Here is a 19,625-nt window from a genome sequence, read left to right on the forward strand (position 1 = left end):
AGGCTCTGTAAACATCCCCATCGTCAATGATGGCAGAGTCCAGCACTTGAGTGCAAAAGACAAGGCTGAAGTGTTTGCAACCATCTTCAGCCAGAAGTGCTGAGTCGATGATCCATCTCGGCCTCCTCCCGATATCCCCACCATCACAGAAGCCAGTCTTCAGCCAATTCGATTCACTCCACGTGATATCAAGAAACGGCTGAGTGCACTGGATACAACAAAGGCTATGGGCCCCGACAACATCCCAGTTGTAGCGCTGAAGTCTTGTGCTACAGAACTAGCCGCACCTCTAACCAAACTGTTCTAGTACAGCTACAACACTGGCATCTACCCGACAATGTGGAAAATTGCCCAGGTATGTCCTGTCCACAAAAAGCAGGACAAATCCAATCCGGCAAATTACCGCCCATCAGTCTACTCTCAATCATCAGCAAAGAGATGGAAGGTGTCGTCGACAGTGCTATCAAGCGGTACTTACCAATAACCTGCTCACCGATGCTCAGTTTAGGTCCCGCCAGGACCACTCGGCTCCAGATCTCATTACAGCCTTGGTCCAAACATGGACAAAAGAGCTGAATTCCAGAGGTGAGGTGAGAGTGACTGCCCTTGACATCAAGGCAGCATTTGACAGAATGTGGCACCAAGGAGCCCTAGTAAAATTGAAGTCAATGGGAATCAGGGGGAAAACTCTCCAGTGGCTGGACTCATACCTAGCACAAAGGAAGATGGTAGTGGTTGTTGGAGGCCAATCATCTCAGCCCCAGGACATTGCTGCAAGAGTTTGTCAGGGCAGTGTCCTAGGCCTTACCATCTTCAGCTGCTTCATCAATGATCTTCCCTCCAACATAAGGTCAGAAATGGGGATGTTTGCTGATGATTGCACTGTGTTCAGTTCCATTCGCAACCCCTCAGATAATGAAGCAGTCCATGCCCGCATGCAGCAAGACCTGGACAACATCCAGGCTTGGGCTGATCAGTGGCATGTAACATTTGCGCCAGACAAGTGCCAGGCAATGACCATCTCCAACAAGAGAGAGTCTAACCACCTCCCCTTGATAGTCAACGGCATTACAATTGCGGAATCCCCCACCATCAACCTCCTGGGGGTCACCATTGACAAGAAACTTAACTGGACCAGCCATATAAATACTGTGGCTACAAGAGCAATTCAGAGGCTGGGTATTCTGTGGCAAGTGACTCACCTCCTGACTCTCCAAAGCCTTTCCACCATCTACAAGGCACAAATCAGGAGTGTGATGGAATACTTTCCACTTGCCTGGATGAATGCAGCTCCAACAACGCTCAAGAAGCTCGACACCATCCAGGACAAAGCAGCACGCTTGATTGGCACCCCATCCACCACCCTAAACATTCACTCCCTTCACCACCGGCGCACAGTGGCTGCAGTGTGTACCATCCACAGGATGCACTGCAGCAACTCGCCAAGGCTTCTTCGACAGCACCTCCCAAACCCACGACCTCTACCATCTAGAAGGACAATGGCAGCAGGCACATGGGAACAACACCACCTTCATGTTCCCCTCCACGTCTCACACCATGCCGACTTGGAAATATATCGCCGTTCCTTCATCGTCGCTGGGTCAAAATCCTGGAACTCCCTTCCTAACAGCACTGTGGGAGAACCGTCACCACACGTACTGCAGCGGTTCAAGAAGGCGGCTCATCACCACCTTCTCAAGGGCAATTAAGATGGGCAATAAATGCTGGCCTTGACAGCGACGCCCACATCCCATGAAGGAATAAAAAAAATATATAACTCCTTGTAAGTGATCATAAAAAAAGCTAACAGCATTTGCGGTTTTATAAATAGAGTTAGAAAGTACTACAGGAAAGAAGTCATGATAACATTTGTCTAAAACATTAATTAGGTCACATTAGAGTGCTGAGTGCAGTTTTGAGTTCTTCATTCTAGAGGTGACAATAGTGCATGACGGGCATACTGGACTGCCTCCCGATGCTGGACACCCCCCCGATGTTGGACTCCCTGATCTTCCGATGCTGCCCCACCCCAATGCTGGACCTCCCGCGCTCTTCCAATGCTGCCCCCTGCAATGCTGAACAACCCCACAATGGTGGACTCCCCGATCCACCCGATTTCATCCACGTCCCCCCCATCTCCGACACCCCCCGCCCACCCCCAGCTCCGATTTGTCCCAGGGCCCACAATCTCTCTCTCCCTCCCCACCCGATACACGGCTCCTTTCCATTCCGACAGAAGCCAACCTGTTAATCTGGCTGCCTGGCACATGGGAAACCCGGAAACTCAAATACTCACCTTCAATTGAGAATGCGACACACTCATTTGGCTTCTGGGTTCCCCACATGAATATCTAGGGATGGCTGGGTTCCCATCTCCCAGCTAGTATCATGCTCTAGGAGTGGGAAATTATGTTAGCAGGAGAGATTTGAGGGTTTGTTAGGAAGGATAGGGATGGCTATTTCCTCTGGTTGGGGAGTCAGTGACAACCAGTCTTCAATTTAAAATTATCACTGTGAGAGTGAAGAGAGAAGTTTGGAGATATTTACTGAGAAGTTTTTTAGAGCATGGCATACTTTATCACAAGTAATAGTTAAGGTGGAGACTATTGCTTCTTTTAACTGAAAATTGGGTAATTGTTTGAATCAGAGGAAGATGCAAAGCCATAGGGAGAGAACAGGCAGTGGGATTAATTTTGGATTGCTCTAGGAAAGAGTGGCACAACCTTGAATGACTAAATGGCATCCTTCTGTGCTTTAAACTTCTATGGTTGCATTCTGTCCCAAAAATATGTCCTTACCCCAATGTCAGAAGGCCATTCAGACCTTGTAATATAACTGATGCAAGGTTGAGTATGTCTGCAGTTTAAGTTATTCCAAACTCATGTCCTTGAATTCCCTATTTAACACCCTTGGGGGAGTACCATCAGCATAAGGATTGCAGCAATTCAAGGAGAAAACCAATCACATCTCAGGGATGGGCAATAAATGCAGCCTTACCAGCATCATGTATCAATTTTAAAAACTTGTGTCCTGTTGCAGTTTCAGTCTAACTCCGTGTTTTAATATGTCATAGGACCTATATTCCAAACTGTTTATGAGCTATCAACTTTTTGGAGCTATTGGTCAGCTTTTGCTAGTTTCCTAGGCTCACAGGTTCAGTAGTAATCCATCAGAATCACAAGCCCAGCAATAATGTCTTACGGTCATAGGCCAGGTGTAACATATTAGGATTACACATTGAGGAGTAATGGATCAGGGTCACAAGTTCAGGAGTTAAAGGGACAGTGACAGCAAGGATACAAAATTGGCTTGGGGATAGAAAGCAGAGAGTGGTGGTGCACACTTGTTTTTCAGATTGGAGGGAAGTATACAGTGCTGTTCCCCAGGGGTCGGTATTAGGACCACTGCTCTTTTTGATATATATATATATATATATGACCTGGACTTGGGTGTAGATGGTATAATTTCAAAGTTTGCAGATGACACGAAAGTCAGAAATGTAGTAAACAATGTGGAAGACAGTAACAGACTTCAGGAGGACATAGACAGACTGGTGAAATAGGCAGACACATGGCAGATGAAATTTAAGGCAGAGAAATGTGAAGTGATGCATTTTGATAGGAAGAATGAGGAGAGGCAATATAAACTAAATGGTACAATTTGAAAGGGGGTGCAGAAACAGAGAGACCTCGGGGTGCACATACAAATCTTTGAAGGTGGCAGGACATGTTGAGAAGGCTGTTTAAAAAAAAAGCATATAGGATCCTGGGTTTTATTAATAGAGGCATAGAGTACAAAAGCAAGGAAGTTATGCTAAACCTTTATAAAACAGTGGTTAGGCCTCAGCTGGAGTATTGTGTTCAATTCTGGGCACCACACTTTAGGAAGGATGTCAAGGCCTTGGAGATGGTGCAGAAGAGATTTACTAGAACGGTGCCAGGGATGAGGGACTTCAGTTATGTGGAGAGACTGGAGAAGTGGGATTGTTCTCCTTAGAACAGAGAAGGTTAAGGAGAGATTTGATAGAGGCATTCAAAATCATGAACGATTTTGACAGAGTAAATGAGGAGAAACTGTTTCCAGTGACAGAAGGGTCGGTAACCAGAGAACAACAGATTTATGGTGATCGGCAAAAGAGCCAGAGGCGACATGAGGAAACATTGTTTTATGCATTGAGTTGTAATGATCTGGAATGCACTGCCTGAAAGGGGGGTGGAAGCAGATTTAATAGTAACTTTCAAAAGGGAATTGGATAAATACCTGAAGGGAAAACATTTACAGGGCTATGGGGAAAGAGCAGGGGATGGGACTAATTGGACAGCTCTTTCAAAGAGCCAGCTTAGGCACAATGGGCCAAATGGCCTCCTTCTATGCTGTACCTACTATGATACAATGAACATATCAGGATCACAGCTTCAGCGGCACTGCATCAGAATCACAAGTTCAGTTTGAAAAATGAAGATAAATACAGATAAGCACTTGCCTGCAGATCATGCCCAGTAAGATTTTTTTTAGCTTAAAGCTTTTTAAAATATTCATATTGACAGGCTCCTTTATTTCCTTCAGCTAATATTGAGGCTGATGAGCTGAGACAGCTCCACTGTCATGTCAGTGTCAGTCAAGTCAACAGTTTTTAGTCACCAGCAAGTACTCACTATGTAAGAGGTTGAATCAAGCAACGCAGTGACTGGGCACATTTCCAGTGTAAAGGAACTGTAGTATTTATCCTTTCTGACTTGGATCAACATTTTGAATGTTGATGATCCAAGCAGACTGCAGCTGCAATATGACTTCATTGCCTAGACAGCACATGGTACAATGACCAACACCCTATCAAATTTGTTACTTGAGTTGATGTGGAGATCAAGTGGAGGGAAAATTAACTGAATAAGGGATTGATTTCCTAATTGTAAAGAGGAAAGCTTAAAAACAAGGATTTTTTTAATCAGTATGCTCCAGAGGATTGTATAAACCCGATCATAATCATTTTAAAGAGAAAAAGAATGAAATACAGCTCATTTAAGCTGAATTTAACTGTCCACATTTCTCTACTTGGATTGCATTGCACTACAGTAGTTATTACACTGCAGCAGTCATTACACTGCTGCTAGGCATTGCTCACACAAGTGTAGCCATTACACTGCTACAGCCATTACTCATACTACTATAGCCATTACACTGTCATAGTTATTACACTACTATAGCCATTACACCACTGTGGCCATTACTCACTACTATAGCTGTTATACTATTGTAGGTGGATGTAGGATAAGGTGTAGGAAATATGTGTGCATTATAGCCCTCTCCTCTTGGAACATATCACCACATTTAAGTGGATGAATATTTGAAATAGAAACACTTAAAAGGATATGGGGAAATGGCAGTGGAAGTCTTTCAGATAGCTGGCACAGGCTTAGCGAGTTGAATGGCTTCTTCCTGTGCTATAAGATTCTATTAATGTAAAATTGCTCCTCAAGCTCACTTAATATCTAAGAATGTACATTTTATTTCCCCTGTGCCAATCCACCTTTGAGTGATAGCCTCTTGTTTACTTTCATATTATATGACAGCATATTGTGAGCAGTGTGAAGGTAACATGCTGAAAGAGTTGTTAGGTTCAGAAATGGATACCCAGCTTCTCATCAAGAACTTTGTGCTTCTTTTTCCTGCACTTAACAACAGCAGTACTTTTTCAGGTTCCAGTAATGCAAGAGCACTGCACAATTATAAATCCTTGCATAACTATCACTTGTGTATCCTAATCATATTGTTCCTATTCCATTTCTGTCCTGCTGGAGATCAGCAGAAATGTAAATAATTCTTTGTAAACGGTAGTGTTCAATAAGTGTGAAAAAATGTCTAACAAAAATGATTCATATTGGTAGACCTTTTAGGCAGCTTATTACATGAAGCATATTTCCAGGATGCACAGTCCTTCCCAAACGTTCTATTGTGCAAAATCTATGAATAGTTTTTGCCTTTGTTTAAATCTTGTCAAATAGCCTTACCTGTAGTTACCTTGTTTGCAGCTTCCTGGGAAGCGGGGCTTTGGCACTGCAGGCTGGACTGTCCAATCTAAAATAGAGGTTTACTTTTGGCTGGGATTAAATAAGCAACGAAAGGATTTCCTGTGCGGCTTGCCCAGTGGATATGAAGAGAACAAAGCAGTAAAGGGTCTGGGATTGCAATCCTTCCCTCCCATAAGTCTGACCTACACCAGTAAGTACTGATTTTGAAAATGAAGATTGAACAGTGCAGTATCTAGATCTTAATGTATATAATCGAATGATTGGTTGGATGAAAGGAAGTAAAGAGCTACTCAAAGTCATGTGCTGTGAAAAAGGCTTCTGCTCCATTTTACACAAATTGATGAAAGTATCATTGCAACTTTCATGGCATAAAGTTCTTTAAAGAGGAAAGCCAGTATTTTTTTAAAAAGCAGACTGTCCTTAATGATGTTTGAGTATTTAGGCAGTGAAAACGATGGAATTTAATTTGCCCTGTCTTGAAAGAAGTTTTAATTCATCGTGTGACTAATCATATTATCCTTTTTTTTGCCAAAACAGAAAAGCAGCTTTTCCAGCTAAGAGTTCACATGTACCAAGCCCGTAGCCTGTGTGCTGCAGACAGCAGTGGCCTCTCGGACCCATTCGCCCGTGTCTTCTTCTCCACACAGAGCCAATGCACCGAGGTAATTAAATTAGAATCCAAATGGGGCCTGTTTCTATGAAAAAAATTCTCCAACCTAACACATGTTCCATTGTTAATGCTAAGAAATGCAACTCACCAATCATTTCCCATCCAGTGAGTACCCTATTGCAGCTATGGACATGTCAGTGGGGTACGGTACCAAGCTCCCACAAAGGGAAGTCCCAGACAAAGCTGCCAGGTGGATTTGTAGAGCAAAAAGGGAAAACAGTTGCAGGAAAGAAAGGCATACACCAATTTATCACTCAGCACCTTGAAGGGGGAGTCAGCTTCACGGCGAACATGACTCTTTGCCAAAGTGCCTTCCCTGGCATCTGGATTATGTTGGAAATAAGTATTGGACTTGCAAGCTGTCCTGGCTTTTCCATCACACTGAAGACAACTGTCCATCAAATAGTTGATGTGGAAACATTGCATTCCAGGATAACAATGGCTGGAATGCATTACCAAGGAGCTGCCTAATTTTAGTTGATTAAACTCCAGCAGTATCCTTTGGGGTTAACACATAACTTGGGGGGATCCATAAGTCTGGGTTCTTATCAATGAGCTGAAGCTCTCCAGGCTTAGGTAAGTGAGGTGTGTTCTAAAGGAGTGAGTAAACGCTCCATATCAGGCAAATAGAAACTGTACTTATAAATATTTCTCAGTAATTTTGATTTGAAGATTCTTAAATACGGCGATGGGTTTCCATGCATGTACTAACCACAAAAAAAATCCGAAGGAAGAAACAAAATATTGGAGGTCAGTTTTCACATTGCTCCTTGCCACCAGCTCACGATCAGCATTGGTAGAAGCAGGGAAGCAAGTCATCAGCCTGCCTTCTCAGTTGAGCAATGGTGTGAAAAGAGACTTGTAGCCATATATTTAGTTTTTAAAAAACTGTGCTAATCTTTTGTCTTCAATGGAGATTCACAGCAATTTTCAGCTTCTTTGGATAGAAAGGGTTAAAAATCGAGACTAATATGTTTAGTGAAGGCGAATTGTCCAGTTATTTTGGCTATCAATTATTTGCTGTCAATTTAAAGGGTAATTTTCTGACTGTATGATACCAGCAAAAAACCTCACCCACTAACTTTTCCTGCAGACAGTGCTGCCCTACTTTACTTTTCGTATTTTCTTCATGATTTTCCCAGGTGCATACGAAGGCAAAATGTTTGGGGATGCTTCTGTATGCTTTAACCTCAATTAACGCAGGGGGAGGATGTGGAGCTATGGAGATAAATGTGGGAATGAAATCACAAATATAGAAACATTGTATTCTCAGGTTTCTGATCTCAATTTCATCAATCTGTCATCCATAGGTTTTACAAGAGACTCTCTGTCCTACCTGGGACCAGTTGCTGGTATTCAATAACATTGAACTATACGGTGAAGCACAGGAACTGAGAGATGACCCTCCCATTGTGGTCATTGAAATTTATGACCAGGACACTGTGGTAAGGAGTCCTAACTGACTGTATTTTTCAGGCAAACAGTTGGAAAGTCCAGTCCCATGTCAATGTGTGTGTGTTAATATTGTAAACTACAAAGTGCAAAATAAGTGACAAAATATTGTAGTTAAATAGAAGTATAATTTTAGTAGATCTATTTTAATCCCCCCAAAAGTAGTTATTTACATTGTGTCACTGTCCATTCATCTGTTTATCCAGCTGTCTGAATCAACTTTAGACTGTTTCATTTATAAATTTCCCCCACATTTAAAAGATATTTTCCCATTCCCATCCGAAAACCCCACTGCTTATGCTATTTTTCAATCAACCACTCGGAGCCACACAGGAGTACTGTGAGGTAACCTCCTTTCTCGTTATCCCTGTCTTTCTGCCCTTTGAAGAAATTGCTGGTATCCACTGCGTCATCACTAAATAGCCAAATTAAGAGTAGGAGCTCAACATGTGAATGTTGGAGGGGGGAAATCATAGCTTACCAGCCCCATGGCAGAGTGTATCAAGGTACCACCAGTCTGTGCCACCATGTCACCAAAAAGCAAACTTTATTACATTTCAAAAGAACTTTTTCTCATCAGATCTTAGTACTTTCATAAATAATTATAGTTTATATTAGGTGTCAAATTTTGTCTGGTAATGTCCCTGTGAAGCCTTGGGACATTTCACTATGTTAAAGGTGCCATATAAATGCAAGTTGTTGTTATGCCTCTTTACTGCAGCATTGCCTACTCAAGCAGGTCTCCTCTGATGGGAAAGTTAATGAACTCAAGGGATGGTTTTGATGGGACAAATGTCCTTTTTACATTCCTGATGTGTCTTACACTGTCACATTGATTGGATACTATTATTGAGTGGTCTTTTCCTTTGCCATCAATGGGCACTCCTTCATTTGGTACACATGCTTATGTTTCCTGTTCCAATGTGCACTACCTTGCATTTATTTACATTCAAATACAGCTACCATTCCTTAAACCATCCATTGACTTGATTCAGACTCTGTTGGTTGCTATCAGCCTTGGGCTGATTTTAGCTTTTAGTGGTGATGGAAAACAGGCAGTAGTGGATTAGCCACCCATTATACACTGCACCCGATTTCTCTTTCCACTGAAGCCAATGGAAAAGAAAATCAGGCGGGTGTACAATGGACGGCCAATCTGCTGTCATCCGTTTTCCGCCACCATTGAAAGTTAAAATCAGCCCTTCTCTTTTTATACTGAGTACCTGGCCATATAGCTTGGCATCATCAGCAGATATAGGTGTTGCAATTGAAACACTCTTGAAACTGATTGACACACCCTGCATTTTCAATTTATTTTACTTTTTCCACTTCTGGGTGTCCTCTCCCCTTCATGCAACTATGTTCAGCTGGGAAAGTAGGGATGTGTGAAGGCCATGGTTTCCTTCATAATCACCACCAAGATCTCTTTAAGAACAATTGACAGGAGAAGCATTACATCAACAGAGACATAGACAGTGTCAGTTCTCCACCCCCAAATCTATTGACCAATGGAACACACTGTGACTATATAGTGCTCTCCACAATGGCTCAGCTGAAAACAAACAAATCTTATCAAATGAACTATGTTAAACAAATATATAGGACAGACAATTTTGGACCGTGAAATTGTCTGTGATTAGAGATGAGAATATTGTATTTTAAGATCACTGTGGTTCAACCTTTTCCTATCTCATTGAGAAGCCCTATATAATTTTCAATTTCCACCCACTGTAAATAATTTAGATGTTAATAAATAAATGCTGATTGTGTGTTTATGCTTTCTTTCTTCTAATTCATTCTGTTGCTGGATGCCTTGTGTACAATGGGCTAAGTAGAGTTTGCATTGTTCAGGCTAGTTATAGTTTGAATAGCTTTAGAGAAGAATTTCAGTAGATTAGGTAGCTCACTATAAAAGATGCAACAACTAGAATATTTATCCATTATTGAGTGTCTGTTCATCATGTAAGTGTATCCATAATTTCTATGCTGGCATATTTTCTGATCATAATTCAAATGAAAACTTTGTTGCATCTTAAAGTCCACTGCTGTGTGCTGTGTGTAGTCACAGATAGTTCTGTGTACTGGAGCTAAGTAAACACTTAGAGTTTTACTTGCCCCTTTGAGGTGATATTCCCTTCATGCACTTTCTGCTTTTTTTATCCAACAATTTTCAAAACCTAGCACCAGTTCATGATATTTTTGACTGATATTTCATTACTACCACTGTGCTAAGTGTGGTAGTAATGAAACATTTATCAAAAATATGTGGGACTGACTAAGGACAGATTGAGCAGCCAAAAACTGTGCACCCAAGATGCTGCGGGCCATCAGCAGCATCAGAATTATATACCACCACAATCTGTAAACTCTAGGCCCAACAAATAGGCCTCGATTTTAAACCCCCCACCCCCCCAAAAAAAAATTTGGATAATCAGGCGGTGAAGAATAGAATACTAGAGCCTTATCTTCAGTTGCTTCCAAGCCGTTATTCTCAGAGATCCCCATTACACACCATGCATCCCCCAGATAAACTCCCTCCTATAAATGGATACAAGAAAGTCCCCAATTGATACCCACCACCTGAATATAATTAACACTAGCTGATATAAATCACATGTATACAATTAACACCCCCAACGGGCGGGAGAGGGTCGGTTGGGGTTAAAATATAAGGATTGCCCAACCCGACCCCATTCCCGCTCCTTTAAATTTTAAAGTGCAGAGGTCAGGCCATGGACGAGGCTCCTGCAAAAGGCAGGCGTGGCACTAATTACCATGCCAAAGTCACGTCTTGATTACATCATCGACGCCGCAACTTAAATTTCACAGTAAGTGAGGGGAAGTCCTGACCTGTGGGACTCCCGGCAGCTGATCTGAGTTTAGCTTTTAGTGGTGACAGAATATTTTGGCAGATGGAGTTCAATATGGGCAGCTGCCGGCTCCCCAAGGCTCTTTTAGCACTCCTTGTGGAGCACAACGAGCAGGGGTTCTCCTCCCAGGCCCCTCAAGGGAGCTTTCGGCCTCCACCAGCCCCGATCTCAAACCTCCCCCCAGCCCTCCCGATCTCGAGCATCTCTCCAGCTCTCCTCGCGGCCCAGAGCTGATGCTCCCTTCCCAGTGCCGGGGACCAACCCCATGGGTCCCAGGCCGCGGCCTCCTGCCGCCAGTGTACCCTCCTGCCCGCTGGCCCGGCTGTCTATTTGGTTGGCTGCTGAGCAGGAGGCAGCCCTACAATATGCCAATGCGGCCCTGCCGTTAAAATCAGCAGGGCCTCCATGTCCTCAGCCTTGCCAGGTTTTCCGTGTTGCCCCACACTCTCCCCACCTCCCCGGAAATATCGGGACCACAGTCTCTCACCAATATTCTGATTTGTCTTTCTCAGTTCTAAAATGGATGACCTCACATTGAACTCCATCTGCCATAATTTTACCTACTCACTTAGTCTTTCTTTGTCCCTTTGTAACTTCCTGCTCCCATCCACACAACTTACTGTGCATCTTAACTTAGTGTCATCTGCAAACTTGGATATATATCTCACTATTGCTTTATCCAAGTCATTAATATATATGTGGTATAAGCTGTGGCCCCAGTACAGATCCCCGCGGACCACCACTTGTCATATCCAGCCAATCAGAGAACAAATCCCTACTCTCTGTCTCCTATCTCCCAACCAATTACTGACCCATGCACAAGGTTACCTCCAATACGGACATTCTTTCATCGTCCTGGAATTCCCTACATATCACCATTGTGGGAGTACCATCACCGCAAGGAAGACAGGAGGTTCAAGGAGAAGGCCCAAACCACCTTCGCAGGGCAGCTAGAGATGGGCAATAAATGCGGCTTTGCCAAAATCATCCACATTCCGAGATCAAATAAAAAAATGTGAATATTCAGAATGGTTGATGAAAGTGCCACAAAAGCACTCCTCCAGCAAACTTATCCAGTGTGTAGCTGAGCCTTTCCTGACCCATATCCAGCTATCCCTGGTGGAATTATATGTGTGTGAACATCAGGTAGAGGCAGAATCAGGCTCAACTGTGATGCTCCCTTCAGTCATATTGCCTGCTAACATTTATTTATCTGAGCTCGCACATGACGAATAACTGCTTGGATGAGTTACCAGAGGTGCTCGGTGCTCTGACAGAGGGTCAATGGCTTGAGCGGAGAAAAATTGGTGGGAAAAGAAGGAAAACAAATATTTTCAATAGCAATCCCAGGCAAAGTTTGTAATTAATCATCTATGCAATATTGTTTTATTTTCTGTTTTGCATATCACAAGTATACCATTTTTGAATCTCTCAAATAGAATATCCATTGTGAAGCTACAATCCTGCAAAAAATTACTGTTCTCCGAAAATACTTCCAATCCGAGAGCGTTTATTAATCATGGCATCAAAAATTCTTCTTTATTTAAAAATCCTAAGAACTCAATATGAATTGAAACCTCCAGATTGACTACACAGTCCAAGATGTTTCTTTCAAGTCAATTTTTGTGTGAAGTCTAATTATTTTAGTTTTATCAGAGGAAGCAGATCGAGAGCCCAACACGCATCTAATCTGCAGTAATGCTGTTCATTAGAATATCAAGGTTGGGCTATTACTTTGAAGGAGTCTGCAAAAGATAAATCTCCCAAAAGAAAATAGGCACCAATGAAGCAAGGAACCGAATAGTTAAAAGTATATTTGTGAAGGTAATCCAATAAAAGTAAAGCAATGGAAGAACTCTCTTTGGGAAAATTCTGTGTGTTTGAATGTTTCTATCCTTAGAAAAGGATTTTAGAGAATTAGTAGATACAGATCATTTTACAGAAAGTTATGACTTTGGTTAACTCTGCCACTAACTATCTCATCTTATGAACACAATGTAACGTCAAACAAAACAGCCTTCAAAGTTTGACATAGATCCGGTAAGAACAATTTTTAAACTAAAATCTGTTGATCTCAGTAGACTATGATCAGACTCTAGAGAAGTAGAAGATTTAGTGAACAGAAATGTTTTTGTGATAACATAATGTTAAATGCAGGGATTCCCAGATAAGACACGTGTGAACAATAGTACAAATCAAAAACAGCAATCTAATTGACTCAGAAAGCAAAGTGTAAAATTTGAATTCCTGTTGATTAATAGTAGACCATGTTGTGGTCCATTCACGTCCATTACTCAGTACTTTCTTGAGCAAGTCTGATGTTGAGTGTTAACTATTCAAGTTCTAGGAACATCTGGGAAACCCCGTGTGTGTGCATGTGTGTTTATTTTTTGTTTCAATTATGTCAGGTTAAGTAATTCCGAACAATTCTGCACTTGCAGGGGAAAGCAGAGTATATAGGTCGAACATTTTCAAAGCCCGTGGTGAAGATGGCAGAGGAGGAATACGGTCCTCCTCGCTTCCCTCCGCAACTCGAGTATTATCAGATCTACCGGGGGAATTCAACTGCTGGAGACTTGTTGGCTGCTTTTGAACTCCTGCAGGTAATGCCTTATACATGTGCAGAAGAAGCTTTGTCATTTGCAGTTGTAAGGCAATTAATTGTTTAGACGGAACTGTAGGGCTGAGTTTTTACATTTATTTTTCCCACCAGTTTTTTTTTCCCCCATTTAACATTTGTCTTGACAAATTTTTGTGCAGGAGGACAAGATGGCTCAAGCCATAGATGTCTCCCAGATCATTGTCAGTGCTCCATCATTATTGGCCATAGGAAACAGTCTTGCTGCAATGTGAGAAAAGCAAAGCCAGTTTTCCCCCCCCTGCCCTGCAGGTAAAACCTGCCATGTTTGTGGCAGTCTCCACTGATTGACCACTTGATAGTAAAGCTCGCATATTCTATACGCTTTTATTTCATTGTAAAGTTTAAGGTTTGAGGCAACTTACTGGGCAAACAAGAAGTGTCTGTATAGGCATAGAATCATAGCATCATACAGCACAGAAGAAGGCCATTCAGCCCATTGTGCCTATGCTGGCTCTTTGAAAGAATTACCCAATTAATCCGAATCACCCACTCTCTCCCCTTAGCCCTGCAAATTTCTCCTTTTGAAGTATATATACAATTCCCTTTTGAAAGTTACTATTGAATCTGCTTCCACCATTTTTCAGGCAGTGCATTCCAGATCATAACAACCCGCTGCCTAAAAAAAATTCTCTCATCTCCCCTCTGGTTCTTTTGCCAATTACCTTAAACCTGTGTCCTCTGGTTACTGACCCTCCTGCCAGTGGAAACAATTCCTCCTTATTTACTCTATTAAAACCCTTCATAATTTTGAACACCTCTGTTAACTGAAGTCACACTGGTGTAGTTGGGTTGTTCTTCTAAAATTGAAGTTTACTTTCATTATTAGAGTAATTTAAGGGATAATCTGTGTCGTTATTGACCTGTAGTCTACCTGACTACAATTTAATGAAAAGTAAAGGACAAGTCATATTGACCAGCTGTGCCACCTCACACCTTGAATAACACAAACCTATAAAAATGGGGAGGAGTGGGGGGAGCAAGAATTAAAATATTAAATGGTTGAATGCTAGTGTACCAAATTTAAATAGATTTGGCAGTGAAGTGAATTACTTTTAGGATAGGAAAGGCCTGGTAGCATGCTTGTCTTTGCATCAAGTACTCTTTTAACTGAGCACAGATTGATGCTGATATTAAAATCATGAGGGGGTAAATCAGCCATTCATTTGCCCACCTTCCGACCTGAAGGAGAATGTCTGGAGGTGACATGCTTAATACAAGAAAGGTAATAGAAACTGAAGGAAAGTTTCAAACGGGTAAAAATGTTTACGGTCCTTCAAAGGACACAAGCCATTATCTCCAAGTCTGTGATGAATGTGAAATGTTTTATTTCTATGCTTTCTGAGTTTAATTCTACTGTTACCAGTTCTCTGATGTTCCTGTCAATAACTCTGATTACATGTGTTCTGTTTCCTTCTGTCTGCCCTCTCTGCCTCTTTTCATTGGTCTGCAGGACTCCTATGATGACAGTGAGATTAGGAGTGCTTTACTTGCTAAAGCAGAGCCTGAGCTGGCCAAATTCAAGGTTCTTGGAATTCTCTTTCACATCTCGCAATAATAAAAAGTTATTCTATTTGTAGCTACTTAATTAATGTTAGGAAAAATCAACTGATCAAATAAAATAATCATTGCAGGATTATAAGATGTTCCTGCCCCAATTCAAAAAATATGCTACCACACTCGGACAGGATGAAATTTCCCACAGAACGCACGGTACCATTGTAGATATTTTTCTGTCCGTGGTTGTAATGTGAACAGCTGTAATTTGTTCTTGCCCCCTCTACTATTCTCCTTTTACCTCAGTTTGCCTGAAGACAGTGGTTTATGCTGGGGTTCCATCACACATGTGGCCCTCAGCAACCTCAGCTAAGACGATGGTCATTCTTCATTTGTGAACTTGTTCACTGAATGACTTGAGCCTAAACCTATGCTCAGTGGAGGTCCCCACAAACCTATCTTCCTGCAGCAGTCATTGGAAAGCAATCACAAGTGGATGCCATGGCCAATTTATATTTAATTTTCATCCCCCTCCCTAACTAGGATACTGAGGCCAGTTACAGTATCCTCTGCCTTCAGAGCTAACTCAACACAGACCAGGAAATGTACCTGGGACCTTCCTGACCTATATGGTTCAGTTTTGCATCATATGATTCATCTACCTGTTGGAGAGAACAGCTATAATTTGTAGCAGGAGCTGCAGTATCAAAGAGGTTTTGCTCATTCTTGAGAATAAAACCACATAATTCCCCACTGTTAGGCATTCCAATCCTGGGTAGCTTCCAATGAATGCCACCACTGTTGGAGAATGCATCTGAAATATTCATGTTTTTTAAAACATGTTATACTTTTAATTACCCTTATTTGGGTAAGTACTTATCGCATTTTAAGTAAGGAGCTATGCGCCTTTATGGTCATCCCGATCCAAACTCTTTACTAGAGATAAAACTGTTCTACTTGAGCAGTTTCACCTACACTAAGAAGAAATTTGGAAAAATAATAATTACTGCCGTTCGAACTTGGTTACTAGTTTTGCATCCAAGTCCCTCACAAAGGTTGTTTCCCTGCCCACGTGGAACTCCTGGATCTAACAGTAACAGACAGATACAGCTGTGGCCAACAATGAGGTGACAGAGACCCAAAGCTGCAGTAAGTTTGGGATCTTGGGGAACCTGAACATGCTCTTTTAAGCTAAAGCTAAGTAAAGCCTTAAAATTGGGATTTACGATTCAATTTCAGAGAACACAAATTTTGGACACTCCAAATCAGAACATAGAATCAAGATTTTCCTAAATACTCCACCCTACTACGCCAGGGATATAAAAGTTATGGGAAGATCCTACTGAAAGTCACTGTAGACCTGACCTGGACAGTTTAACTACCATACTGTAGCCTTGTTCATGTGCCAACAAATTTACTGACATAAAAACAGCTGTTCTTTACCATGGTAAATGCAACACAAATGCCCAATATCAACATATTCACAGGAACGTTTTTACTGCGATAGGGTTTTTCAAGTAAGTTTTTACCACAGGAAAATTTATTGATTGTTCGACTGACTTCTTCTGAGCTTTTTGCAGTCAGATTGTTACCTTTGTTTAACATTCTGAGTTTAAACCAGCACAACTATCCAAAAATTAGTGATTCAATTGATCTATAAACAGGATCAGCATTGTTGCTCTTCTCTGCACTGTTCCATTGCTTGAATAACTCCCTTGTTTCCTGGCACTCAGAACTGGGCACAGTGCTCAGGGTGTAGTCTGACCAAAGCACTGTACAGTTTGATCACAACTTCATTTGACTTACAGCCTACTGTTTTGGATATGTAGTTCAACTTTCTATTAGCTTTGTGGATTACTGCTCTGCATTGGTTGGACATGTTGAGCATCGTACTAAGACTGGTAGGTCTCTTTCAGCTTCATTTTTAGCTATTTGAAAATCATTTGTGTGTCACTCAGTTTTTCTTCTTTACATTTGTCTGCATTAAACTTCATCTGCCATTGTTTTGTCCACACTTATTTTGTTCAAATCATTCTGTAAGTTCAGGGGTGCCTCCTTAAATTCTACTACCCCTCCCAGCTTGCTATTGTCTGCAAATTTGACCAAGCCATTGATGCAAATTAGAAACAGTATTGGTCCCGACATCAACCCCCTCCCCCAACATGACTCTTCTAACAAGTACTTGTTCTTTTCTATTTTCCATCCAATTTCTAATCCATTCCCAAGTTTTACCCTCAATCCCCACAGCTTTGAGCTTAACTAATAGTTCCATGTGGAAAGTTATCAAAAGTCTTTTAGAAACACACAATGTACACAATGCCATCGAGCTTACCACAATCCACTTGGGTTGTCCCTGCCCCCAAAAAATGAAGAGGTTGGTCAGGCGATAAATGTCCAAGTCAGGAGGATGTGAGCCTTGGAGGTGATGGTGATCCCATACTCTTGCTGCCCTTGTCTTTCTAGGTGGTGGAGGTCACGGGTTTGAGAGGTGCAGCAATCCATAACACAAAAGTTCACACTTGTAAGATCCAGTGTTATTTTAAAGTGTTTGTCAAACTTTTTGTTGTTCGGGGCAGTAGAAGAACCAAGTTTCATTTCCATCACACTGACATTATATACATGTGACGCAATAATGCATTTTAGCACAATTTATGCTATTGCCTCATGTATTTGAAGTAAGGTAAATGATTTTTTCATGAACCCATTTCCATTTAAGAGACTATGGGCATGATTTTGACCCTAAGCCCGGAAGTACAGGTTTCCTGGACGTCCTTACAATTTTGACGTAAGAGAGAGCAGCCAGGGAGAGGATGTGTTCAGGTAAGTCTTCAGGTAAGTCTTTGATTGAATGGATGGGGGGGGCATGGGTGGGCACGAGGGCACCAGTGGGCATGGGGCACCGGTGGGCTTGGAAGGTCACGGGGGAGTCAGTCATGGAGGGAGGGATCGGGGGTCAGTCACGGTGGGGGGGTGTCTGTGATTATTGGGAGGGGTCCGTGATCATTGGGGGGGTGGGGGTCGGGGATCATCGCGGGGATCCATGATCATTTGGTGGCGGTCAAGGATCTGGGGGGTTTGGGAATCGGGGGGGGGGGTCCACAATCGTTGGGGGGCGTCCGCAATTGTTGGGGGGGCGTCAGGGATCGGGGGCGTCCGTGATCGTTGGGGGGGGGGTCAAGGATCGGGGGCGTCCGCGATCATTGGGGGTGGGGTCGGGGATCGAGGGGGTGGTCTGCGATCGTTGGGGGGGGGGGTCGGAGATCGGGTGGGTCCCGCAATAGTTGGGGAAGTGATCAGATATTGGAGGGGGGGGTTCGCGATCAATGGGAGATCGTTACAGGTAGGCTTGTTGGGCTTGGGGGAAGCTGTGCCAGAAAGGCGCTTACCTGCAGTTTCGGGCCTACTCGCCTCCTTTCATGTGGCGTGAAGGAGACGGCCCGGAAATCCTGGCCCCCAGGGGTTGAAATTGCAAATTCTACAAAAATGAAGGTCCATTTGAAATGGTTGCGATTTTGAATGCCCCCCACCCCCAACCCACCTGTTTTTCAATGTTATATATTTGTGAATTATTCATTGAGTTTGTTAATCTGGTGTTTTATACAGAGACTATAACTGCTGCATTTTTTCTTTTTATTGCCAGGGGCATACTCTCAGATCTTCCCTTTAAAGATTACTTACACACAGTTTTATTCATTCAATTCAGATTCCTCCCTCAGGAAAGCACAATCTGCCTCCAATTGATGGTCCAACAGACTCTGATCGTGGTCCAATTCTCCCTGTTCCTATCGGGATCCGACCTGTATTGAGCAAGTACAGGATTGAGGTAGGCAACCCTCAGAACCTTGTCATACTCAAAACAACGTATTATTAAATGGAAAGCCATGGGGTTAAAGTTTGATGAGTATTTATTGCCCATCCCTATTTGCCCTGAGGGCATTAAGAGTCAACCATATAGTCGGCTAGACTGGATAAAAGTGTTAGGTAATCTTCCTAAAGTGCATTAGTGAACCAGTTGGCTTTTTACAACAATCCAGCAGCGTTCAGCACAAAATCTAGGCTGAGGGAGATGATCTTTCTCAGTGTTTAAATAGGCACAAAGTGCATCAACCCATTGATGTGGCGTGTTGCAGTATTGGAATACTGGACCAAGGAGTGGTAGAACATAAGTTTGTTCCTAAAGTAAGTCACCAACCTCAGGCAGGCTGGTCAAGAAACACACTAAGCAGGTATGAGGCACTTCACCAGAGGAAGGAAGAGAAAATTGGAAAGTGATTCAAACTGCCCAATCTTATCCTCTCCTAACAGACTTTAAGAGCAGCATTGTTAGAATCACTGTCTATCTAATCTCCTTAGAGAAAAATAGAAATGAGTATAAAATTATTTAAGGCAAAAAATAGAGCTGCTTTAACTTTGTTCTTTACTATCTGATGGTGAGAAAAGGCACATTTGGCCTCTCTTCAAACTAAATA

At 42.4% G+C, this 19,625-nt stretch overlaps 1 protein-coding gene across 2 annotated transcripts in view; it reads left to right on the plus strand.

The window, feature by feature from the left end:
- Positions 1–19,625, plus strand: part of otofa (otoferlin a) — a 397,912-nt gene that overhangs the window by 290,550 nt on the left and 87,737 nt on the right. For both annotated transcript variants that reach the window (XM_067983769.1, XM_067983768.1), the window contains 5 exons: positions 6,030–6,219; positions 6,567–6,691; positions 8,010–8,144; positions 13,463–13,624; positions 18,860–18,979. In XM_067983769.1, the coding sequence (XP_067839870.1) occupies positions 6,030–6,219; positions 6,567–6,691; positions 8,010–8,144; positions 13,463–13,624; positions 18,860–18,979 (732 nt within the window). The remainder of the gene's footprint in view (positions 1–6,029; positions 6,220–6,566; positions 6,692–8,009; positions 8,145–13,462; positions 13,625–18,859; positions 18,980–19,625) is intronic.

Source organism: Heptranchias perlo, chromosome 5, assembly GCF_035084215.1.
Source record: "Heptranchias perlo isolate sHepPer1 chromosome 5, sHepPer1.hap1, whole genome shotgun sequence".
Lineage (NCBI taxonomy): Eukaryota > Metazoa > Chordata > Chondrichthyes > Hexanchiformes > Hexanchidae > Heptranchias > Heptranchias perlo.